Source organism: Akebia trifoliata, chromosome 15 (genome assembly GCF_017979445.1).
Source record: "Akebia trifoliata isolate Shusen 1 chromosome 15, ASM1797944v1, whole genome shotgun sequence".
Taxonomy (NCBI): domain Eukaryota; kingdom Viridiplantae; phylum Streptophyta; class Magnoliopsida; order Ranunculales; family Lardizabalaceae; genus Akebia; species Akebia trifoliata.
The window spans coordinates 26445181-26471147 of record NC_141389.1 but is presented as its reverse complement, the minus strand read 5'-3'; the positions used below and the strand labels follow the sequence as shown (position 1 = coordinate 26471147).

The 25967-nt window shown below is 35.4% G+C and overlaps 2 protein-coding genes across 2 annotated transcripts; one reads left to right on the top strand and one right to left on the bottom strand.

Annotated features, from left to right (window-relative positions):
• The first annotated feature begins 3010 nt into the window (after window positions 1-3010).
• Window positions 3011-20594, top strand: UPL7 (ubiquitin-protein ligase 7). The gene is made up of 14 exons (XM_086425284.1): window positions 3011-3163; window positions 3419-3537; window positions 5420-5670; window positions 11938-12524; window positions 13167-14141; window positions 14611-14945; window positions 16241-16519; window positions 16630-16882; window positions 17476-17646; window positions 17740-17832; window positions 18472-18579; window positions 19201-19317; window positions 20109-20198; window positions 20332-20594. Exons 1-14 carry the CDS (start codon window positions 3143-3145, stop codon window positions 20413-20415), a joined length of 3483 nt encoding a protein of 1160 aa, XP_086281410.1. The 5' UTR covers window positions 3011-3142; the 3' UTR covers window positions 20416-20594.
• Window positions 20587-24459, bottom strand: LOC147384869 (GDSL esterase/lipase At5g22810-like). The gene is made up of 5 exons (XM_086425282.1): window positions 24181-24459; window positions 23930-24060; window positions 22433-22666; window positions 21254-21509; window positions 20587-20973 (listed from the first exon to the last, which is right to left on the bottom strand). Exons 1-5 carry the CDS (start codon window positions 24419-24421, stop codon window positions 20780-20782), a joined length of 1056 nt encoding a protein of 351 aa, XP_086281408.1. The 5' UTR covers window positions 24422-24459; the 3' UTR covers window positions 20587-20779.
• Between the last annotated feature and the right edge of the window lie 1508 nt (window positions 24460-25967).

Below are 25967 nucleotides of genomic sequence, written 5' to 3'. Positions count from 1 at the left end.
GACAATACACCAAAAATATCCCAAGTGTTAGTGGTACGCAAAATTAAGTTTGTATTTCTTTGGGGTCATAAAATACCATGGTCTAAATGGGTCGATAGACACTCATTTAATCGAAATCGAAAATTTTAGTTCTAGATCTTTTTTTTTTTATCAAAATTGAGAGAAAAATCAAAATACCAAACTAATTGAGAATCAGAATTGATGAGGACTGGTAAAATTTAAAGAGAACTTTTTTAGGATTACATTGTTTATTTCATTAATTTGGAATTTGCATGAGAACCAAAATTGAGAAAATTTAATGACTCTAATTCTAATTTCTTTCATATTGACCCATTTGCACTCTTATGACCATGCTCTGTGGTCAATGTTCACAAGGGCCACTTTATGGCTGTTTTCACTTTGATATTATTATTTGTAGGTTTCTAGGTAGTCATTTGTCAACATTATCCTTTATGTTAGAATTTTTTAATAATTTTAAATTATAAAAGAATATAATTTAAAAGTAAAATTATTTTATTATTTATTTTAAAGTTTTATTTGAAATTTCAAAAAGTTTATTTAAAAAGTGATTGTACTTTTAAATAATTTTGTCTTTTTATAAATTCAAATGTTTTTTAGGGAATTCAAGCTTATTTTAAATCTTTTAATTTTATGAAAACTTTCATTTTTATCTCATGTGGAATAGGAGTGAGAAACTCATATCAAACTAATAAATGACTCATCTTTTATTGTAATTATTATTTATTGGAAAAACTTTGTAATATGTGCAAAGTGACGGCTCGCCACCACGTTCATAAACTTGTTGAGCGATTGGGTGATTAGGGCTTTTTAAAAGCACACTTTGCACTTGTATTACAGAGCTCTTTCCTATTTGGTAGGTATACCACCAAGGTTCGATTTAGACCATTGGATGGATGATCCCATTGTCGCAAGGACCATTGATGAGCTCTTTCTTATTTGTTAATTATACTATCAAGATTTGATCTATATAGTTGGATGGATGATCGAGTTGATCAATAGTTCAAAGTAATTGATCGTGGTCAATGGATGGAACGTTGTGACCTTAACCATCACATGACTGTTGGTCAACGTGATTTGACTACATGATGACTTGTTAATGGGTATGTATGACCATGAATCAAATAATGTTGACTGTGGGTCAATGCAGTTTCTTCAACTGTTGGTGTCTATTCTAGAATAGTGTGACTATTTAACAGGAACCATTAGATGATTGTCTAAAGAAACATAATTCATTTTAAAATTTCAAGTTTGAAAACTCATTTTACTTACTGAAAATTACAGATTTTTTGTATTTTCAAATATATCTCTATTCTTCTTGGGTATAAATTGTAGTGTTCACATTTCTTACTGTTAGTGCAAAAAAATGAGAAATAACACAAAGATTAGACTTTGTTGTATCTTGGGAACGTGTTTGGTATAACTCATTTGCATTATTGATTTAATAATGGAAGGGGATAAATAACGTTTAAAGAAACATTGCTACAACATGCCTCAAAGAACAATCAATATTTCTTCATCTTCTTTTTAGTTATGTGTCGTTTCCATACAATTTTTACTACACTTTCTACTAATGCCCTTGATGCCCACTTTGAGAGAGTGGTATCTTCCCTCAAGCTGCTCATTTGAGTTTGAATTCGAGACGTGGTACTAGTTCTCATACCGAATAATTCTAACCCAATCAATACATCAAGATACATGTGTTTATGGTGTAGAAAATTAACCAATATCTCTTTGGAGACATAATAGATAATGAGAGAGATAAAAAGAAGCAATGACCAACATCATGATTGATACATACCTCTTCAAGTTCTTTTTCAGTAACCAAGAATGGGTCAAGATCAAGTCTGAGTTTTGCTTCTTTCGAGTTCTCAACTAGTTCAATGGCTCCAGTTCAAAGAGTCAACTTGGATGAAAATCTTTGTCCACACATTGTGTTGGGGAATATGCGAGCTTTGATACCAAACAATTTATACATTTTACATGTGTTCTCCTCACAATAGGAACAACTTATTCCAATAAGCACTAATCTGATACATATGTATGGGGGTCTCTTACATGACATTATTCTCAAAAGCAATAAAAATTGATTGATATTAGCGTTCTATTGGTGGACTCTGAGGTCCTTCTTTCCCATCCGACTTTACAACAATCACAAGGTCTAGGACTTAACAAGAAGATGACCTAAAAACATCCTATAGTCACCATTTGAGCATGGGATCCCAAAGATAGTGCAGTATACCAACATTGTGATAAGAATCGAGGAATAACAAAATGCTAACCTCAAAAGAGTTGTTTTTAATAAACTAGGGATATGAGAATGATTCTATCCACTCGTTCATAAGCACGGTATGAGCCTTTAAAGGATAGCTATTTAATTAGAGTTGTGAGAACTCTACCAGCAACAAGGATTTGAAAGAGAGATGGAATAGTGTGTGGAGTTCAGGAACGAGCATATGAAATAAAAGCGAGTGGAGTGCTTGCATACTGATCGAAATTGAAGGAAGTGAAGTGTCAACTATACCTGTGCGACATTCACACAATCACCACTTTAAGTAATTGAGTAAGCCATCCCCAAAGAGACTTGAGGGCTCGTACACTCACTAAGGCACCCTTCTCCCATTCTCTCTATAAACAAAATCAGTCTAATATTGAGATCCAATCCAATTTTGATTCTATTGTTATCAAATTGAAATTAAATCTTGGTTTTTGGATATGTGGAAAGGAAATTAAACATCACTCCAGGACCAGTTAAGTTATGTGGTACCAATTGATGCAACCTTAGTTCATTTTGCATATATATAAATAATGATTTTCTGATGCCCCACTCTCGCATATGTTCCTTGACGTGGCATGTGTTAGAATCATGGATTTTTTTTTTCTCGAGACACATAAATATGTGCAATTGTGTATCCCGAGAAAATATATGATCCTAATTTGGATTGGTTTGGGTTAGGAAACATGTTCATCGTTGGACACTAATGTGTCCAACGTGGTTGTAGCCAAGAGAAGTCATGATAAGTCAACAAAACTGAGAGAGGGCTATGGTTGGGAGTTGGGACTTCGAAGAACCAAGTCGATAGATCGAGAGAGGAGCAATTTGAATGGTTCGTCTCTGGATTCCATGGCTGAACCTCGGAAACAAGTCTCTCTCTCTCTCTCTCTCTCTCTGATCTGATAATTTCTCGAACAAATCCACTTTTAATTTAATTTAATTCATCAAATTGTTCAATCTTCTGTATTTATCCTCTCCAATCGATCAGATCTCCAAAAGTGAAAATTTCCATTTTTTTTTCATAAGTTTGTGAACGATTGATCGAAATCTAATTAAAGTGTCTACTGTTCAATCGATTGATTTTGATATTCTATGATAATCTTGATTGCTTGATTGTTAAAGCAGGTGTCGTTGAGAGGAGCGAGCGCCAAAGAGATTACAAGGGACGCCCTCCTCGAGAAGGTCTCGCATGAAAGAGAACTCCGCAATTACACTCGTAGGGCTTCCGCTGCGCTCTCCTCATTCAGGTTCCCCTTTTTTTGGGCGAAATTAAATTCTATAAATCGAGATTGTTTAACTGCTCTTGCTTTTTGGTTGTATTTGTTTTTAATTTTTATTTTTGATTTGGGCAAAAAGTTTACTGTTACTTGGTTGAAGATAAAAATAGGATCTTTAAAAAGTGTACCTTAAGATGAAATTGAGATGCAATTCTTAACAAGAACTGTGATTCACACAAGGTGCAAGCTTGCTAAGTTGGTTAAAGTCTGAGTGTTGATTTCGCAACAAGGTTCAAAATCCATCTTCACCTACTAATTACTGATCATAATCTCACTTGCCAAGCTAAAAAAAGAAAACACTGTGATTCACTGACCACTTCAATAGGCGTAATTGAAAATCCACGCCCCCCCTCCCAAAAAAAGAAAAGAAAGAAAAAAAAAAGAGGAAAAAAGAAGAAGCTCATTTAGAGCAACTCCAACACACGATCTATCCTACTGCCATCCCCTCTTGTCTGCCATTTTGGGTCATGAAAGCCAAAGTAGGATTCTCCGACACACAACCCATCCCACGACCCAAAGTAGGTAGCTCCACACAGCTTCTCCATTTTTTGGAGGGAAAAAATTCAGACAGTTGGCTGAAAAATATAACAATTTCAGACCATTTGAAATTTGAGTCGAATTAAAAAATATTAAAATATCTATGGATAGCCTTTTTTGGGTAGCACAATTGTGGAGTGTATACCCATGAATGGCTATCCATAAGCCCATGGTTACCCATTTGTGGGTATGGAGATGGGTATCCCCATTGGAGTTGCTCTTTGAAAGAGAACTAAATAGTTATAAAAGTGAGTAGCAGCTTCGATCTGAAGTCACAAACTATTATGGAATCGGCTTTGCATGGCAAAGTGAGTGGTGCATTCTTTTACCGAGGGTGAAAAAATAGATGTCTTCTGGTTTTTGATATCTACATTGCTTAATTAATCTTATTGTTTGGTGGGTAAAGTTATTTTCTCCATTGGCACTTATAAGAATCTTTATCTATCTTTGAAACTGCATATGAATATATGATTGATGAAACAATTTCTTTCAAACACATCACTATTCATTTTTCAAATAAACACTCATTTCACACAAGAACAATCGTCAATGAAGGTAACAAAGCCAAAGGAACCGGAATTAGAAGCAACTAGGTAAAAGCCCTACACTTAAGTATGAAGCATATTCAAGAGTGCCATGCACCAAGTTTGACTACTGGAAAAAAGGAAGTTTCAAATTTTCTGGTAACTGAAATGTAACACATCCACGTGACTCTTGGGTGATGGACATAGGCGAAAGAGGAATGGGTTCTACATTCTAATGTAGCCCTAGACTGAATCATTCTCGAGGGGAGAGAAAGTGCTAAAGAGATTTCTTTCTTCTGGAGTGTATGGGTCCCTTTGGAAGGAAATGAATTGAAAAGTGCTCAAGAAAAAGGAAAGTGCCGAGGCTATCATGTTGAATGTTGAAGGACTAATCACTCATGTATTATTGTAAATCAGCCTTGAAGGATTTTTTTCCCTTCATGTATGTATATAAGTGGCCTTGAAAGAATTTAGGGATGCCATTTTGACGATTTCGTTTTTAGTAGCTGTTAATTAATTTTTGTATCTTTCCCTGTTTGTTTCTCTCACTGAAACTCCTTTGCTTTTTGTTTTTTTGTTTTATATTTTTTTAATAATTTTTTTGATAAAATTCCTTTCTACACTATTGCCTTTCCATTTGGAGCTTCTCTTCACTAAATTCATCTGTTTCCAGTGTTTTTATTAAAATATAATTTTCACTAATAAAAAACTATACTTTTCTTGTGCCTGTTAAATAAAAGCACTCTGAACAACATAGTATTTTCACGTGAAAAATGTTTTGGCTTTTCATTCTTTCAGAGAGTCTGGAGGTGCTACAACATTACAAAGAAGGTGTCTTTGCAAGTTCAAGAAGAATGGAAAGCCTTAGTGAATCATCATAATATTCCAATAACCAGCACATGGGTTTCTAGTAGCTTGTTGAGACCTTTTCTTTTCTTTATCACTCACTCATCCATTGCACATCAGAAGCAGCAAACCAGAAACTTAAAGTGTATGCTGACCTGCTTCAAAATTCTATTGCAAAGCATAAATTCAACTGGTAAACCATCTTTCTCTCCTTGTTTTGTGTTTTATTTTCTTTTTCAAGTGAGAGAGTCTATGATGTCAAGGTTATTTTTAGAATGCTGGCTTTAACTGTAACTTGTTACATAATGTTGAGCTTACATGGGGGAAATAATTTGACAACTTGATCTTTTTTGTTTTCTCGCTTCTCAATATGGGTGCATATCTGGTAGGTTATAGTGGACAAAGTTAACCAAAATTATGTGCTACATGCTCCCAACCCTTTAATTAGTTTGCAGAAATGTTGACTTGGATTACATAATGCCACTGTCTCCCTCACATGCGGTGACTTGGGAAAAATATGGCTACTATAGTGAACCTAGGTGTCAACTCTCTAGTAGGTCTCTAGATTTGTTGAGATTAAGACACCATACTTGATTGAACTTGCTATAATACAATAAATGTTATACCATGGCACATAAACCCATTTGGGACTTTGGAAAAACAAGGCTGATGTTTGTCCCAAGAATCTTTCCCCTCTTAAGGTTGACTCATCCAGTTGAGTTCTTGGACATGCCATTTAACTAACTCCCTGATTTCAACATTAAGAAGCTCTCTTGGTGCTCTTCGACGTTGCAAAGGATACCATATTTGCACCATGTTATCTTTAGAGATCCTGTTTAGAATATAATTTTGTAAATAAATATTTTTTTTTGATAGGTAAATGCAAATATATTAGAAATTGGTCGAGGTGACCAAAGAAAAACGTACAAAATATAAAAGCAAGATAGAACCCAGGCCTAATGCATTCTATCCCATCTTCCCATGAAGTCATTAAAGAAAATCCCTCTGAACTCCACAAAGACTTCACACCAAGAAAAAAAGAAACCCTTTTATAGAGACTAAAATGTCCAGCAACGAGGCCTCCTTCCTATCGAATATGTGACAGTTCCTTTCTTTCCAAATGCCCCAACAAACCGCAAACAGTGTAAGGGACCACAAAATTCGCTTTGCCCTCATAAAAGAAGTTCCCAAGGTGAGTCAAGATTCAAATAGGCTCCTCTCCGAACATGGAAGACATCCCAGCACACCAAAAATACCCCAAAAGAGGGCATGTTTGCTAGCCACTGAGTTATGTAAAGAAATATTAGTTAATGAATATGTAAACACTTTTTTTTATAAAAAAATGATTTTATGAAGAAAAAAGGGAATGGTCGAGAAGACCACCCCAACACAGGTACAGCACAGAAATATTACAAGTGACAGACCGTACAAATTATGTGATTACACAGAAATATTACAGTCAGTGTTGATATAATGAATATATCAATACTGACTTAAAGAATTAAGCTAATGGAACTTGTGAATCTATAAAACCGACAAACTACTAAAAGATAAAGGAAACAAGATAGAAAAATGATAATCAGAGCTTTCTGAGTTATTGTAAATGATAAGATTTTTTTTTTTGTTGAAAGTTATATTATTTTAATATAAAGAAAAAAAAAAAACAATGGTCGAGATGATCAACCACTGCAACTCGAAGAGCTTTAATCAGTAGGCCTACAAAGTGAATCACACCTGAATAAAAAGTCTTCAAAGAAGATACCCCTAAAGTCCTTAAAAAGATGACATCAAAAGAACAATAGACCAAGGGTGGTAATAATAACTTCCTGAAGTGATTGCTCCATCCCTTGAATCATCAGTTATTACACACAACAAAATGGGTTAGGTCCTTGATTGTCAACGTTCAAACACTGACAGGACTGAAGTAGGGAAACATCCTAGTTTATGAAGTAGTTATGTGAAGTGGGATCAAACATCCAAAGCAAATTTACAATGGATTAAGATTTGATTAATCAACTCACCACAAGCCTTACAAACACTGGAATAATTTACAGAGGTTAATAATAATAATTTACTGAGGTTGTACCATGTGCAATGACATTAATTGGCTATAGGAATATATTCAAGGTAGCGGACCAAGTGAAAAATGCTACCTTTGATGGAATTTTGACTCCAAATGAAGGACATTGGAAATGTCAAGTAAGAACGTCCCTGCTTTAAAGCCTTATAAAACGAAACAACTAGTATTGTTGAAATCAAGACTAAATTGTATATATTTCTAATATTGTTGCCTAACACAATAATTGGGGTGAGCCATAAATAATGATGAGTTTTTACAATAACCGTTTTGCTGTTTTTGGTTGAGCAACTATGTTTGGGTTTATGTGTTAACCCCGATGGAGAATATTGTTGGATCAAATCTTTTACTTTGCAAAAACAAATTATTGTTGAAACTTTCTATGTCACGTTGTGTCTAGAAAAGATCGGTTGTATGCTTTAACTGGCTAGTGTCTAAAACTCTTCAAGGATTACGTGGATTCCCTGGACTCAGAGACTCAAGAAATTTGTCAAAGATGAGAAGCACATCAACAAACTTATAGTGACTCTTAAAAATTCTTTCCATAACATTGAACGTTGTTTTTAATGTATTGAAATTAGCCATGACCTCGGCACTTGTGCTTGCCTTACCCAATTTCTCTTAAAACCTTTTTAAGGAAGATCCATCATCACATTTGTGAGTAGAGTCTTCTCAGAGTGAAAGAATGTGTCCCCCAAATGATTTAGAAATGAAGAGGATCTAGTGAGGGTGAAAGAGAGAAGTTTGGGTGCCAAAAGGTGTTAGGCATGAATCCCATTTAACCAAAAGTTGATCTCTACTACAATTCATTATTAATGTTCTAAGGTCACTCCAATTTGTTTTAAACATGCAAAAAATTATAATAAGGGTGTCAAACATACACAGAAACATGGGTTATGCTAGATTTTCGTACACGATTTGAAATAGGGTGTGCTTGAAGCCAAGGGATGGTCCATCATGCTTCCATCTTATGGCATATCTAAGGCCACACTAAATGCATCAATTGTGTTCATCCTGGTGTTAATACTGATTAAAGTTGGCACACTGGGACCATGACTATGGAAGAGGGAGCTAGAGGTCCTGTCATATTGGCTTTGCTACCTAATAATGGTGGGATTTCAGGACACTATTTTGATCAAATGGAAGTTTTGGATTTTTTATTGGGATTGTGAGGAAAGAGGGTAGTTTTAATATCGAACGAATATCTTGACACTTCTAGTACATTGTGATATTATTATAGGAGGATTATCTTGAACTAATGTTGGATTGAATATTTTTACCAAACTTTCTTCTTCTACTTCATCTCCTTTGTTTTGCTCTTATCTCGAAAACCCTTGATAGAGTGGAAGTTTTTTCATGAAGAACCCCCATAGAAAGTAAATGAAGAAAAATAGCAAAAGCATTTCCCATTTACTTTAAGTTCTGTACAAACAATAAAATTCGCCCAAACATCACGGGTAAGCTTCATCAGCTAGGTCATAAATTTAAAGGTTTTCCAAAAATTAAAATAAATAATCTTATGCTCTATGAATAAATAATTTATTTATTTATTTTAAAGTTGGGTTATAAAGCACCCTGCCTAAACATCCCAGAAAATAAAATTTATGTAGCTTTTGAATTTTAAAAAGATAGCAGTAAACCTATTTCTACAAAGTCCTCATTTAACTCCAACATGCACTTGATTACCAAGTTCAGTTGTATCCAATGAAGCAACCCGAAGATGGTCTGAACAAATTTATCAAATTAGAGTGTCAGTAGTCTTGATAGTTCATGACGTGGGTATGGTGTATTTTGCTCATTGGTTATTTTTGAGGTTCGAAAAAGGGATATATTTGAGAGTGGTCAGAGAAGAAGAAGGGTAAGAGAAGCGTTTTTTATTTCGAATGCCCCCTTCTTATGAAAGAATAGGATATTTATTGAGACTTCAGAAGGTTTTGGAAGGCTTTAGAAGGGACAAGTGTTCGGTTGAGATTTGGCCAACACATTTGTGTTTGTGAAGGCACATGAAGAGTACACGTGTCACCATATTAGTTGACCGACAGTGCAACAGTAATAGAACACGTGGCACCATATTAGTTAACCGATAGTGTAATAATAATACTACATTATTGAGGAGTTTGACGGCTTTGACGTATTTTTGCATATAACTTTTTATAGACTCTTTGATATATTTATACAACCTTGTACAGACCTTCATACTTTTCATACAGATCTTACATATAATTTTACATATGACTTTAGACTATTTTTTATATTTTAGAACAAAAACCGTTTTTTTCTTTGTCATCAGAGATATTTTGAGGAGTATTTGAAGAGGACGATTTTGTAGCGATAGATCCTTGAGCTGACATTGCATCTTTGAGGCTTCTGAGTTATTTGGATATCTTTTGCATTTATTCGATGGCTAATGCAAATTCTTGTGTAGAGACTTTTGTAGGAGAGGTTGTTGGTGTAGTCATTGTTGAGGTAGCTGCTTGAGTATAGGATTTTTTAGAAAACTTTGTGGCGGTTTTTGGTAATTTTGGAAAATTTTCTAGTGACATTCTTTTGTGTGTTTTGAGGTGATTTAGAAGTCACTTTGTTCTGATCATTTTTATCCCACCATTTGACATATGTGTTTTTGAAGAAAATGGGAAAATTGTCCAATAATTCTTTTGAGTGGTTCCACTTAAGTATCCAATGATAACTTGCGTGGGCAAAGAACAACATATTTTAATAATTCAAATCTTCATTTTGAATTTATTATTGTTGACAAATTCTTCAAAAAGAGAAACTTGTTCATATGGAAAAATTTCAGTGATAGCATCATAATTTTGCCACCATTGGTTAAAGAACTAATAAGGAATTTGATTGTTGAAATTTTGGCAGAATTGGATGAGCCATGAGTGAGATCTTTTTGTATTTTGGATTAGGAGAACAAATTCTCATGCATTTTGATAGTCCCAGTAGGTGTAGGGAATTTGCTGATTGGTTGGAGATTTGACATATTTTGAGATAAAAAAAGATATACCCCATTCTTGGTAAGGTATGATTCTTTGGATTTTTAATTTGGAATATGCTATTTCTTCATTTTGATCAAGATTATGAGAAATAATTACACTTTGAGATTGGGATAAAATTGCTTCATAAAATTTTGAGGATAGATTGGGTTGTTTAGGATTGAAAGGTTATTTCCTAGGAATAAGTGCTTTTGAATTTGAGGGATCGTTAAGGATTCGAATTGCTTTTGAGATAATGAAAATATGACTTGACTTATCTTGTGGAGGTATTTAGATTTTGGAGCTATAGGAGAAAAATGAGAAGGAGAAATTTGAAATTCAATAGGAATTTTCTTCTTTCTTTTTGACTTTTGCTGACTTTTGGAAGAGCTCATTTTGGCTTTTGAAGAAATTTTCTGGTTACAAAATCAGGGAGACTATTTTGAGAACCAGGAATAAATTCAATATCAATTCAAAAATATAAAGTAAAGCTTGCCATCTGGCAAAAATTTGTTTTGATGCAAGGTTTTTTACATCTTGTTCTAAAACATTTTTTGCAGATTTGCAATCAATTTTTTATAAAAACTTTTGATTTAAAACATCACTTCGAAATTTTAAAATTGTTAAAACAATTGTTAAAATTTCCTTTTTGATTGTTGAGTAATTTTGCTGACAGGGATTCTAAATTCCTGTAGTATATCTCTTATTATTTGTTCTTCATTTTTTGTCTTTTGAATTAATATTCTTTAAAGTCATATGTAAAATTATATGTAAGGTCTGTAAAAGGTTGTATAAATATATCAAAGAGTCTGTAAAAAGTTGTATGTAAAAATACGTCAAAGCTGTCAAAATCGTCAAAAGCCATTAGAAGCCGTCAAACTCCTTAATAATGTAGTATTACTGTTGCACTGTCGGTCAACTAATATGGTGCCACGTGTACTATTACTGTTGCACCGTCGGTCAACTAATATGGTGACATGTGTACTCTTCACGTGCCTTCACAAGTACAAATGTGTCGGCCAAATCTTAGCCGAACACCTATCCCTTCTAAAGCTTTTCAAAACCTTCTAAAGTTTCTATAAATATCCTATTCTTTCATAAGAAGGGGGCATTCGAAATAAAAAATGCTTCTCTTCCCCTTCTTTTTCTCCGACCACTCTCCAACCATTCTCAGACCACTTTCAAATATATCCTTTTTTCGAACCTCAAAATTAAACTTTATCCCCAAAACTAGACTTGATCCTGTAATTGGTATTAGAGCCAAGTTCCCAAAAGTCCCCAGAAGTAGTGTAATATTGTAATCATCTATCAAAAGTATCTTTTCGGGATTTTTGGTTCATTCCCATAACTTGTGATGTTCATAAATAACAACTGCACTGATATGTTCACCATTCCTGATTTGTAGACTCACAGAAGAACTTTTGTTCTTTGGCTATGGGCACACTTGAGGAGAGAAAGACATGGCTTCATCAGTCACGGAAGCTGATTTCAATATGCTTATTTATTCTTGCTGAATGTGATCACACCGGTTCAGAAGATACTGTTTTTCTTACTTCTCTGGCAATGCGTCTGGTTGTTGCCTTAACTGATTGGAAAGGGTGGAAGAACATTAACAATGTGGATCTCAGAGATGCAGATATTGCTGTAAAGGATTTAATCAAATCTATTGCAACTGGAGAACTTGGTCTGTATGGCTGTATTAGGAGATACATTATTAAACTGGATTCTCATATTGCATTACCGAAGAACTGTGGTCTACAGACAGATGACCATTTCTTGATTATCGCAAGTGCAATAACTTCAGCTTTGCGACCTTTTCAAGTTGCAAAATTAGACGTAAATGATTCTATCCAGTTGGATATGGAAGATGCTGTGGAGCAGTATTGTGTCTTTCTACTTACAGTTCCCTGGCTTGTTCAACGCCTACCTACAATTCTCATACCAGCTCTGAAGCACAAGTCTATTTTGTTACCTTGCGTCCGGACTCTACTGGTAAGGCTCATCTAAGCTGCACAAGGTCTTTTCCTTCATCTTGGTAACGAGAAGAGAGATTTATAGTTTTATGTATATTCTATATTGTTTGGGCTAGTTCGGTTAGTGATTAACTGGTTATACCTTTCATGGTCAGTTTTATATTCATTTTGATATTATTGTACATGCTGTGCTTTACTTAAGTTTTCAATGTAACTAAACAGCTGGGAATACATTAATCTGCAAGTTTGAATATGGAATATTGATCACAGATATTGACATTTTTTTCTTGTATTTTCAATCACAATTTTGTTATTCTATGCTAGTTATGAATAATTTTTTTCCTCGTCTCCTGCTGTCTGCTGATGCTTGTCTTGCTCCAATTTCGAAACTTCAAAGTCCTTTAGAGGTTAGAGTCACTTCATCATTCTTAACTGGCTTACAACCTTAAGTTCTTAAATTTGTGGTCGTGGTGATTTGGAAGTTTTTCTTCGCTTGTCACTGGGAAAATGGTAGAAGTTACTTTGCATCATTTCATCTGTTTCAAGGGATTTATGCATTATCTATTATTACTTTCTCGAGTGAACTTGATCTGACATCTTAGACATGATATTAAAATTCCAAACATGTGGGGACTGATCAAACTAAGGCAGGTGGTGGCAGGCCGCGAATAGGAAAATATTTATGGAGATGTCTAAGTTGGATCAATCAAGAGCACCTGATTGTCGTCTCAAGTGGATTCCATCTATTGGTTGGGCTCTTGCAAACATTATAAACTTGGCAACAGAGTGTGAGAATGATTCTTTGGATACTGGACGATTCACTCAAGGTATAGACTGCATGTTGTACGTCCGTGCTGTCATGGTTGTTGCAGATAACTTATTGGCTTGGCTTGAGAGTGTTGAACAAGTAAGGAAGAACCATGAGGACTTGGGTAGTGTTGATGCTTCTACAGATGCTAATTATGGATCATTAAATACATCATACATGGATCTCTTTAGACCTGTTCATCAGCAGTGGCATCTTATGACTCTTCTGGCCATGATGAAGAAGGATGCTAACATTCAGAGGACTTATACTTCTCTTCCAAACCAAGACCTCGAAGATTTGGGGAAGTTGGAATTGTTTGATATTGCATATTTTTATTCTTATATGCTGAGAATATTTTCATCATTAAACCCGACAGGTGGGTCATTGCCTATTCTTAACATGCTATCTTTTACTCCGGGATTTCTTGCTGATCTGTGGGGAGCAGTGGATAATTCTATTTTCCTTAGTAGAGGTCACACCTATGTGGATGATAAACCTTGCACGAGTGGAACTTCTATGAGTCAGAATGATGAGATCTCCGAGAAAAAGCTAAGAAAGACCTCTAAGGATGCTGGAAATAAATGGGTGACTGTACTGCAGAAAATTACTGGGAAGCCTCCGACAAATGTGGATAATGTGCATACAACCCATGGCCCACCTAGGCTCTCTCAGCTCAAAGAGGATAATTGGGACTTATGGGATGTTGAGCCTTTTAAGTGGGGTCCACAAGGTATTTCAAAAGACATGTCCTGTATGCTGCATCTGTTCTGTGCTACATATTCACATCTGCTGTTGGTTCTTGACGACATAGAGTTCTATGAAAAGCAGGTATATTGATTCTAGTTTTATTTCAAAAACACTTTCCTTACAAACTTAGTAGAATTTTAAGCCTTACTAAGGGTCGTTTTGCTCAAAGGGCTTAATACTTTGGCAATCAAACACCACAGCCCTCTAGATTTCATGGAAAGACTCAGATCCAAAAAAAATGAAAAAATATTGGGCTTCATCCAAGGTTTTGAAAATGGACGGCTACCAAACTTCCACGGAACTCCCAAATTTAAAATTAAAATTCAACGGTGAAGAATAACTTTTTTTTTGAAAGTTGACAGAATTTTGTCCTCTACAACCCTGTGGCTTCGGATCATGTATTTGGATGCCACAAGGTGAGGTCAATGACCCTTAGTAAGAGTTAAAATCTTACTAAATTAGTAAGGCTAGTCGGATTCTTTTGTTTTTTAGTATTAAAAGTCTTTTGCTGTTTTTAATTGCTCCCTGACCATTTATTTATGCGAACTAGGCTCCCTTTACACTGGAACAACAGAGAAGAATAACAGCAGTGCTTAATACATTAGTATATAATGGCTTTTCTCATAATAACGGCCAGCAGAATATTCCCTTAATGGATGCTGCAGTTAGATGCCTCCATTTGTTGTATGAGAGGGACTGCAGGCACCAGTTCTGCCCATCCCCTCTGTGGCTTGCACCTGCTAGAAATGGTCGGCCTCCAATTGCAGCAGTAGCTAGAGCTCATGAAGCAGTATCCGGTAATCCTAGATTTGGAGATGCTTTGACCATTCCAAGCATGGGTTCTGTTATCACCATTACTCCCCATGTATTTCCATTTGAAGAAAGGTAAGTATTATCAGAGAAATTTGAAGAATTGTGCCCTCTTCTATTTATGTTTGATAGCTCAGATTCGTCTTTGTCATTCTATATGAGATCATTGTTGCTCTTGCTTTTGGGCTTTTGGCAAAAATTGAATCTTAAGGGATTCTGTCTGATAGAAATTTGTGACTTGCCAATTTTACTGGATAATGTTTTGACCATATGGACCGACCTTTTTCTGATGTTCATCACATTTCTTTTTCGTTGTAGTTCTTAGGTCCATATCAATTTTCACAACAAAATTATTGTCCAAATGAACCTTCATCAAGACAGATGCTCCTGCATATAGGAAACAATTCATGAATGTGTTGTGATGGATCCCAATCTGATCATTACCCAAAAACACTATGGTGGATTTGCGAGTGATCTCAACAAAATCGAATGTCGGGTTTTGTTTCATATAACAAATTTATCATTCAAATTAGTTATTGTCCTATCTGAGGTGCCCGTCTTCAGGCATCTCGGAATGGAATATTTTCTGCATTGAATGTTCCAGTTCTTAAAATCATGTGATAGGATCTGAGCACCAGCACTATGTAGTTATGTGACAAACATATGGGGACATGTCTGGGTGAATAACACCAATATTGTGTAAGGCACACTGATTCCTACAAATCCAATAAATTGACATGTCTATACTGTTTATATTGCCACGGTCATTAAATGCATTGATTTGTTTGCTGAAACCAACTGCACATTAAATGTTCAGTTGAAATAGCCACTCCCTAAAGATAATATCTGAAAACAAAATATGGATAAATTGAGGTTATTCAACAAAGTATGTAGACATGTGTCCAGCATGTGAGTACAACCACAATCTCCTTGTTACTTAGGTTTCTTGTATTATTGTGTGGTTTTTGTTACCATTCTCTTCTCTACATAACCTAACTGAAACTTACATTGGAGATGCTATTTGATTATGCCAGCAGTTTGGGCTGTTATTAGTTATTACAAGGGTGAAACAGGTAAGGAAATATTAAATTATTATAAATTTTTAAATTTTCCTAATGGTTTCTGTAACTCCTTATCCATAGCACCACTAATTGATACCATCTCAGCATTGTCAGTCTTACCCAACCATTTGGGGCTGGCAATACAAATCCCATCCCTTCCATTCAGGCCTAGTAGGAGCCATAACTTCTTACTTTCTAAAAATTACAATCCTCTCTCAAGTGTAGACATATAATGATCTTATGGTGTGGGTGTGGGTAATGTTTTCAAGCCATAACGATGATTTCTTACATCACTACTTCACTTGGCAGGGTTGAGATGTTTAGAGAATTTATCAAGTTGGAGAAAGTCTCTCGAAGAATGGCAGGTGAAGTGAGTGGACCAGGTCCAGGATCAATAGAGATAGTGGTTCGCAGGGATCATATCGTTGAAGATGGATTTAAACAGTTAAACTCTCTTGGATCGAGGTTAAAATCTTGTATTCATGTTTCATTTGTCAGTGAATGTGGCCTTCCAGAGGCTGGCCTGGACTATGGTGGGTTATCCAAAGAGTTCTTAACTGATATATCAAAAACAGCATTTGACCCTGAGTAAGTCTGAATGAGTACTTTGCTTATAATAGTTCTAATTTCTTTTTCATTCCATTTTCTGTTTACTCTTTAAGTTTGATGGCAAAGATTACCTTGCTTTGTTGTTGCAGCTATGGACTATTCTCTCAGACCTCAACTTCAGAAAGACTTTTAATACCAAATGCATCAGCAAGATTGCTTGAGAATGGCATACAAATGATTGAGTTCCTTGGCAGAGTTGTTGGGAAAGCATTTTATGAAGGAATTTTGTTAGATTATTCTTTTTCCCATGTTTTTATACGGAAGCTTCTAGGCCGTTATGGATTTCTCGATGAATTATCAACACTAGATCCAGAGCTCTACAGGAATATTATGTATGTAAAGGTAAATTCTTTTCGCACTAGAAAATTTGAAGTATGGAATGTCATTGTGTTCTCAAGTTATCCCTAATTGATCCTTCATGAAACATAAGGTCCTGTAATTGCAATTAAATAAATGGTAACTGCGTTTGTTTTTACCCAAACAGCTCCCAATGTTATGCTGAGGCATTGCAATATAATGTTCTTCAAACTCAAGATTGAAGGAAATGTTATCGAGATGAATTTTTTTATATAAGGTATTTGTTCATGCAACCTAGGCTGTTGAAACAACTGTAATGTAATAAAGCTATAGATAATTCTATTTCCAAAATAGGGCTTTTTAACCAAAGGATTGGGATTGGTGGAATTTCCTCTGTTTGTGCATGTTAAAAAAGATTGTCTCTGATAAAGCATTTTGGTCCTGCTTTGGAAGCCTGATCATTCATTCCATTGCCTAATTCATTTTTTTCCCCTTTGTTTAAGTACTTTTATATGCATACATATGATCAAATTTAGTTATCTATATGTCTTACCCATGTATAAAAAAAATAAAAAAATTCAGTTATCTCATTACATTGTCCAAATAGTCTGATAATTAATTGGTTTTTTTTTCTACAGCATTATGATGGCGATGTCAAGGAGCTCTCTTTGGATTTTACAGTTACCGAGGAATTACTAGGCAAACGGGTTGTCACAGAGCTTAAACCTGGTGGGAAAGATATAGCTGTGACAAATGAGAACAAGTTGCAGTATGTTCATGCGATTGCAGACTATAAACTTAACCGACAGGTACATAATATAACATAGTTCTGGTTTGCAAGTTATTGAAATTTATAATACATATGTTCTAGATTTTCTAGCTTTCTCAATATTTATTTGCAGATATTGCCTTTGGCCAATGCGTTTTATAGAGGATTGATCGATCTTGTATCACCATCATGGTTGAGCTTATTTAATGCAAGTGAATTCAATCAGGTATATTCTTCTTTCTACATAGATGGAGTCAGTTTTAAATAGTAGCTATGTTTGTTGATAAGTAGTGGGAGAGAACTTAGTTGCACAGAGTAGGATTAGAAACGAGAGCTAGAGCGAGGAAATGGGTGTTTTAAAGAAGTTCTAGGGTTTGGAGTGTCTATGGATGCTCAAAAAGTAGTTTTTTACCTGATATCCGGAAATAGAGATACTGCACTACACTATGAGTTCATACTTCATTTTACCTCGGCAAGGTTAATAGAAGGCTATCCATACTCCCCCTGGAGGTGAGACACAGCTGGAAGGAGGCCCTCACCCCGGGGGGTGCTGTGATACTCTTACGTTCAGTCAAGCAGCAGGCAAACACTAGACTTAAAAGCACTAAACTTATAGCTTCCTTGGGGGCCCCATCAAGAGACAGGCTTCTTACTCTAGCTAGTTAAGAAAGAGCTTAGAACTATAGCTACAAAAAGACAGAAAGATAAGGACAGTTTGTACATAATCAAAATTTTTAATCCATAATCACCATATGCATATAATTAATTTTTAACATTATTTGCTTCTCCTAGTTAGTAACTTTTTGGTAAATTCTAATATAGACTTATACTTGAATATGTTCTAATCCATAATCACCATATGCAGTTACTTTCAGGTGGAAACCATGACATTGATGTTGATGATTTAAGAAATAACACACAATACACTGGTGGTTATTCTGAGGGGAGTCGGACAGTTAAACTCTTTTGGGAGGTATTGATCCAAAAAATGATTGGTTTAAGTTTTTGACGTGGTTGACTTTTGCTCTTCAGCAGCAAACATGTAATTAGCTTCACCATGGTTTATATTGTCATTCAATTGCATCCTAACTTTTTTTTTTTAAACTTCAGGGCAGTCTTGCATGAATGGGCCTTTTTAAGTTTCTTGATGGAAATAAAATTCCATTTATCCTTTATCATTTCATTGTTTACTAAATAAAGTCTCCTTTTAGCTGTGTGGTTGGAAGCTCTAATTCCTATAACCTTTATGAAACATCTTAGGTGATACAAATCGACTAAGAATGAAATGTTGTAAGGTGCCAACTCAGTGAGTATGAAACTATAGACCTGAGATAAAAATAGGCATATTTGTAAGGTGTAGCAGATTACCCTACAGGACCTTTGAGGGGTAATACCATAGACCTGAGATACACCTCATGCCTTCATCCTCTTCTCTATAAAAAAGAGAAAAACAGAACAAAGAAAAAAGAATGAACTGTTGGAACCCCACTAGAAAAATACTGTTGGGTCCAGGTTGGGGAGATCATGAATGCTGGCTTACTTATTATTTTTACATACTTCCATTATCTGTTTCTATGTTATCCTGTCATTGCAGGTTATTGCAGGATTTGAGCCAAACGAGCGTTGTATGCTTTTAAAGTTTGTGACAAGTTGTTCTCGAGCTCCATTGCTTGGGTTCAAACACTTGCAACCAACCTTTACGATTCATAAGGTACAATCTTACACTGCTCTTGGTAAATTTCATTAATGCTCGATGTTTATACACTTCAAACATCTCAAGACCCTCAAATTATATTTGATAGGTTTAGTTTCTTAATTAAGAAAGAAGTATTGTTTAGGCTGAGGGCCGTCATCTACAAACATTGGCCTCGATATGGACTCTGGTGGAGCATAACCCTTAGTTCGTAAGGACCAAGGATCTTAGCCCTCTAACCTAGAACTAGAACTTGAGCGTCTAACAAAAACTACGAAAAAGTTGAAAAGTTTGTGATACATTGGACGCTTGCTAACACAGCCTCCAATCTCTTTATTGGGTGGGCCACTAAGGCCTTGTCTAAGAGGAGGATTACTGTGGGAAATTTTCCCATTTGGCCTGAAGGATGGTCCCTTTGGTTGGGAGGAAAGGAATAGGAAGCTTTTGAGAACTCGGAGGAGGGTGTCGAGCTCACAATAAAGATGACCAAATCCCTTTTGTACCTCTGGACCTCTATCTTGAAGGACATTAGTTGGTCCCATTTCAATGACATTTTTTTATTATAGAGGGGCTAGTTTGGTGGGAGCCCAGTCTCTTGTTCATTTTTGTTTTTAGTTGATCATTTTCTTTAGCGATTCCCTTTACCACGGGAGACTTTTGCGGAGAACTTGGCCTTTGCATAATGACCTAAGATCTGATCCAAGAAGGTTTGAATTTCAAATTTGGTTAGGTTAACGGTCCACTGGTATGTTGTACTGTAATTTTATGTGGTCTTGGCTACTTTTCTTTGATTAAACCGATCTTTTTAGGTTGTATGCGACGTCCCTCTTTGGGCAACGTTTGGAGGGCAAGACGTGGACCGGCTTCCCTCAGCTTCCACATGCTATAATACACTTAAGGTATTAATAATATACAGAAAAGCCTCCTACTCAATTTTTTTATTTTTTCTACACAGCCACAGAATGCAGTCGTGGCCATCAGCTTGTTCAGTGATATTGTTGTGTTAATTTCGGGTTTGTTTTGGAATTACAGCTTCCGACGTACAAACGTGCAAGCACTTTGAGGGCAAAGCTTCTCTATGCAATCAATTCCAACGCTGGATTTGAACTTTCATAGACATGCTTGGCCTCCTTACTGCTGCTAATCCTGGTGTGGAGCCTTCTACTTTTCTCGTGTCTTCAACCTTTTATTTGCACAAGATCAAATAGTATGAAAAGAACATATATACTTCAAAGTATACCAACTTGTTTTAACTTACTCTAATTACATGATATCAGCTTTCTTTGATTTTTGAATTTTTTTTTTAAGTAATATTATTATTTGTTAAATTTGAACCGTCTTATTTCATAAGAGGATAGATCGACATTTTAATAAAATTTCCACAAATGGAAACCCTAAGTAGCCCCCTTTATACATTATACAATACACACCATTCTAAACCACCAAAACCATCTGCAAGTGATGGAAGAGTTGGGAGTCCTTAAGAAATGAGGGAGATGCCCTGGACAAGAAGATCATCAGATAAGATCTTGTTTGTGGCCTCAGAGGGATGGAATCCATCCCAGAACACATATTCTGTGGCATTGGCACATGTCCCCACCGACTCGGAGTTGCAAAGCAGCGATGTCTCGATCGTTCCAGTCCCACAACATGCCTTCCTTGCCTCGAAAAATCCTGGTAACACAATATCAATCTCACCATGCAACTATGCAAAAGGGTTATCATGACCGAAATGCCCTTGTATTCTACATCCTTCAAGAACAAACGAGACAGATTTTGGGACATTGAAAATTGAACCAAAGTCCAACCCGGTTGAACCAATTAGTCAAATTTTGAGTCCAATATAAAATAAAAAACAATCATGGTCTCTATTCGTCACCAAAACTAAGAGGGTTACTTCAAAATCATGTTATAAGTGAAAGATAACTAAGTGAAGGATAATTGTAAAATGTACCACTATCAGAAGGCTTGGTGATGATGTCTAAGAGAGGCTGGTAGATGTCGAAGAGGACCATGTTGAGGCCGGACAACTTACTCTGCAAGCTTTGAATCGAGGTGTTTAGTTTGTTATTGAATGCCACAGTGTCTCGATTTAAACGTTTCACACATTTGTTACTATCAGAGCTAAACAGGGTGATGGTTGCAGGCAAGCATCCGAGGGGTGGCAATGATGTCACCCCGATCTTCCTCGCTCCCAACCCATACAGTTTCTGTCACAAAATGTTGTGTCAAGGTTAATAATCATGCATTGGACCATAGATAGACACATATGGAATAGGTTTAAAATCTTGTTTCAAGAAATTATCAAAATCTCAATTAATAAAATTTGAGACAATTTTACAATGTTGGAGGACCAAGATTTTGTTTTGATCTCGGTTGAGATCCAAGACATTTTGAGACATAGTTTCTAATCTCAATTTTAAATATTACAACCTTTGAGATCGATTGAATCTGACGAGTCGAACACTCCAAGTCAATCCAAGGGTACTAAGTAACACCTAATACTTCAAGGGAAATTAGCAACTTCAACAACGATGGGTTTATCATTAAGGTTTGAAATCTATGAACTCATGAAAAGAAACTTATAAACAAACACACCTTTTACAACAATAACAAATCTCACCTGACCTTTTACGACGATATATTTAGCCCTGAACCCATCCTCGTCACTAAGTGTGTATTTACAGTAAGAATTTATCAAAATTTATATATATATAAATTTGATTAATTAATAGATGATAAAATCACAAAATCTCATTTTATAAATCACATATCCTTAAATTCACAAAAATCAATTATATTTATATGAATAAAAAAGCACAAGAACTGATTTATACACTAATCAACGTAGCCGAGTTTGAAAAACCTCGAACAATTTTTTGTGAATTTAGACAAGTAATTGAGGTGGCCCGGCATTGACAATGGAAATCTTGCTTGGATCGTCCCAAGAACAGACGACCAATCATCTCTATATCGATCTTGTTTGAGATTTATGAACATGTTCGAAGATGGTATGAAACTTTAAACCATATACACGGCGAATCCATATTTATAATCTTAATTATTAATAATAATGTAGATAGTATAGGATTAGAATAATGTGGTGTAGTATTGTATAATGTGAAATGGAGACCTGAATGAATGCAGAGAAGGATTGGACAAGTAGGTCTGAGAATTGATCAGGTGTGTAGACTTCATAGAGAAGAGGATTGATGTAGTAATTCTGAACAAAATCACTGCTTCCAGCACCAATCAAGTAGATTGAATCTGAGATTATAGAAGAAGCGTTGGATTTCCCTGCAATCTTCACCAACTTTATTTGATACTCCTTGTAGTACTCCAGCTGTTGTGTTAATGAAATGGTGTCCTGCATACAAACCAAACAATTTATTACATAATAGTGATATATATATATATATATATGGTGTTGATCACAAATACCTGTCTCTCATATCAGCCAACCCGGCACACTCTTAGGCTCACCCAACCCCTTTGAGGGCCTTTGCACCAAAAATCGGACTGATTGATAATTTCTAGTCATTGGATGCGAGTGATTTTCGTAAAGGGCTTGAAGTGCTTATTTTAGTCACCCACTCTTTAAGTTTATGATGAAAATAGTCTGATCTGATGGCTAGAAGTCATTAGAACGATTTTTTTCAAGGTGAAGGTCAAAAGAAAAAATGTTGGAGGGATATTATTATAATATTTTGAGATTAAAGGGGTAAAAAATGAAAAATAATAAAATAAATTAAAGAGAAATTATAGTAAAATTAGAGGGGTGAAGAATATAAGAAATAAAGTGGATCCCACAAAATCATAACTTGATATATAGTTGGATGTAGGGTTTATCCCCGATGATGCTATAGCAAAGTGGGCCTACAATTGTGTTTTATTATATAAATTTATATAAGTTGGGACCATGTGACAATCCTTATTTGACAATTAAATTGATAACCCTTTGTCATATATATGAGTTAAAAGTTTTGGAATGGACTGATTTTTCGTGAGGACGAATTCTATGGTAAGAAGGTTATCAAAAAGAGTTGTCATCAATGCATGCGGTAAATCATACGCGATTGACATGACAAGAGTACAGAACCATAGATCTTTTTCTTCGGGATACACAAAGAAATGATCTACTGTTCTGTGACTTTGCCACATCAGCTGCATATGATTTACCGCATGCATTCATCATTATTCTTACCAAAAAAAAAAACCTTTCTCTAAAACTTCCAACTCTATTAAAAGTTGTTTACAAGGTAAAAATTGACAATCAATAATTTTTTTACTTTGTAAATTACTTTTGATAGGGTTAGAATATATATATATATATGATCTCCACCAAATAAAATCAGTCCATTGCAAAGTTATTTGTCTTAAAAAGTTTTAGAATGAATTGATTCTTTTGTGAAGAATGAATATACGACCACGATATCATCCTCACAAAAAGAAAAAAAAAAAAAAAAAAAACTCATTCTGAAACTTTCAATCCCATCAAAAAGTGATTCACAGGTTGAAGAATCATGGACCACCAATAACAAATATTTTTATTGACATTTTAAAACTTTCAAAAATGTGGAGAGAGAGAGAGAGAGAGAGAGAGAGAGAGAGAGAGAGAGGTGTGATGTACAAATAATTGTGCTGTCTTATCATAATAACCAGAACCAGCTGAGGCAAAGTTGGCTCCAATCAATAGATTCTCTCCTTTAGCTTCTTTGCTAAGGTAGGCTGGTGGGTATGAAGTGAACCCAAGGTTCTCAGCTGTGTTTAAAGAGATCAAACAACACAAACCAATTAAAAAAACACAAGAAATTAAAAAAAAAAAACCAAGAGTAGAGAATTTAATCAAAGAAAAAAAAAAGAGTTTTTGAGCTTTGATACCAGTGAAATCAGTGGCTAGTTTTCCATTACAGAATCTTCCTGTTGGCGATTGTGTAGCAAAATCTCTCCCATAAGGAGGAAAATTTGCCTTAATAAGAGTGGAGAGGTGGTTATTGTTACCCACATCAACAACAGAGTCTCCAAAGCTGAAAAGCCCAGGAACAAGAGGCTGCCCATGGGCCATATAAAAGCCCATAATAACAAGAAGAAAAGTTCCCAAGAAAGCTCTTGAAAAACCCATTTAGTTGAGAAAAGGAGGGTGAGTGTGGTGAAGGTTAGTAAGTGGTGGTTAAATAAGGTACAATAACTTGTAAAGAGACTATTAATGTTCCAAGAAACCTCTTCATTTCCAGCTAAGGGATTATGTTTGGCAGTTCTTCAAGCTATAGTGATCACCTTTAGCTTAATAAAATAGTCTTTTTTTTTTTTTTTTTTTGAGGGAGAGAGAGAGATGGTAAAATCATAGTCTTGTGGAGTCAACTCAAAACTCGTTTGAGTTGACTTGATTGGATTTTGAGGGGACTGTGACTCGACCCTAAAATTTGATGGAACCAACTCACCGAGACAACTAGACCAAGTAACCTTGAAAATGTACCAAGTTAATATGTCCAGAAACTCGACCAAGTTAGTCGGCTATAAATAATATTTTGTAGAGCATAGTAACAAAGTTTGGATTCGGTAATTATTTGTTAAGGATTCAATTTGGAAAAGTTTCGTAAACAAATCGGGAAAATTTCATAGATTATACCAAATATATATATATATATATATATATATATATATATATATATATATATATATATATATATATATATATATATTTTTGGGTTTCCAACCAAAACCAATCATTTTCAACCTCTCTACAAATCCCATCTTCCTTTTTATGTTTGAATGTTGGAAAAACTAAAATTTGGAAGGTATAAGGTAAAGATGTTATCATAATTCATGATTAATCAAAGGAATCATCGATTAAGTCGTGAAATTTTTTTTTTTTTTTGGCTTGTGACTATGTAGTGGAGATCAATGTGGACACGGGATTTTAAATATTTTTCAAACATCCCTCCACTTTGGGGTGTTTTGGAGTCGCCACCATTCAAATATGGAATTGGGTGTGAATGGTCACCCGATGTCTCATTTTTTGAAAATTAAATTATTTTTGATGTGATGACTCTCGTAGGATAATGCACGTGGTCCAACCTTTGATTCAAGGTAAGGGGGTCCATTTATGGAGTAGGGAAGGTGTTAGGCACCCTACTCCACCCACCATAGGTGATAACCTCGGATCCGGTCATTTTTAAAATAAAGAAAATAAAATCGAAAATGGTTTGAGGTGTGCCCTCAAGTGTGAGGGGCTTTGATATTGATTTAGTCCATTGAGGGCACCCTTATTGAAAAAGGGGCCCTTGAAGGACTCAAATCATTGTGGTGTGTGCAAAGTGTGGGAAAAGGGAAAGTAGAAGAGGGGATGTAGAGGGGGTGTTCCTTTTGTTGAACCCACCTTGACCCTTCCTTGACTTCCTTTGACCTTCCTTTGAGTTGACTTGGACTTGCTTGAAGTTGTAGGAGAGTGAGTTGAGTTGAGAGTGAGGTGTTGAGAGTAGAGTAGAGAGTTTTGATTTTGGAGGATTTTTTATCAAAATTTCATTAGTTGTTGTATGGGGAGAATGGAGGGGTTTTTATAGAGGTTGAGAGGGTTTTTTAAGGGTATAATGGGGTGAAGGATGAGAGTAGTGGTTAATGGCATGGGTTTGAGAGGAAAAGGGTATGAAATTTGAGATGAAAATGAG

Coding starts and splice junctions, on each gene's coding strand:
- UPL7 (XM_086425284.1), top strand. CDS start 3,143: ATGGCTGAACCTCGGAAACAA. Junction 3,538..5,419: donor TCCGCTGCGCTCTCCTCATT/CAGGTTCCCCTT, acceptor TTTTGGCTTTTC/ATTCTTTCAGAGAGTCTGGA. Junction 16,883..17,475: donor GGAATATTATGTATGTAAAG/GTAAATTCTTTT, acceptor TTTTTTCTACAG/CATTATGATGGCGATGTCAA.
- LOC147384869 (XM_086425282.1), bottom strand. CDS start 24,421: ATGGGTTTTTCAAGAGCTTTCTTGGGAACTTTTCTTCTTGTTATTATG. Junction 24,061..24,180: donor ACTAGCCACTGATTTCACTG/GTATCAAAGCTC, acceptor CTTTAAACACAG/CTGAGAACCTTGGGTTCACT. Junction 21,510..22,432: donor CCTTCTCTGCATTCATTCAG/GTCTCCATTTCA, acceptor ATTTTGTGACAG/AAACTGTATGGGTTGGGAGC.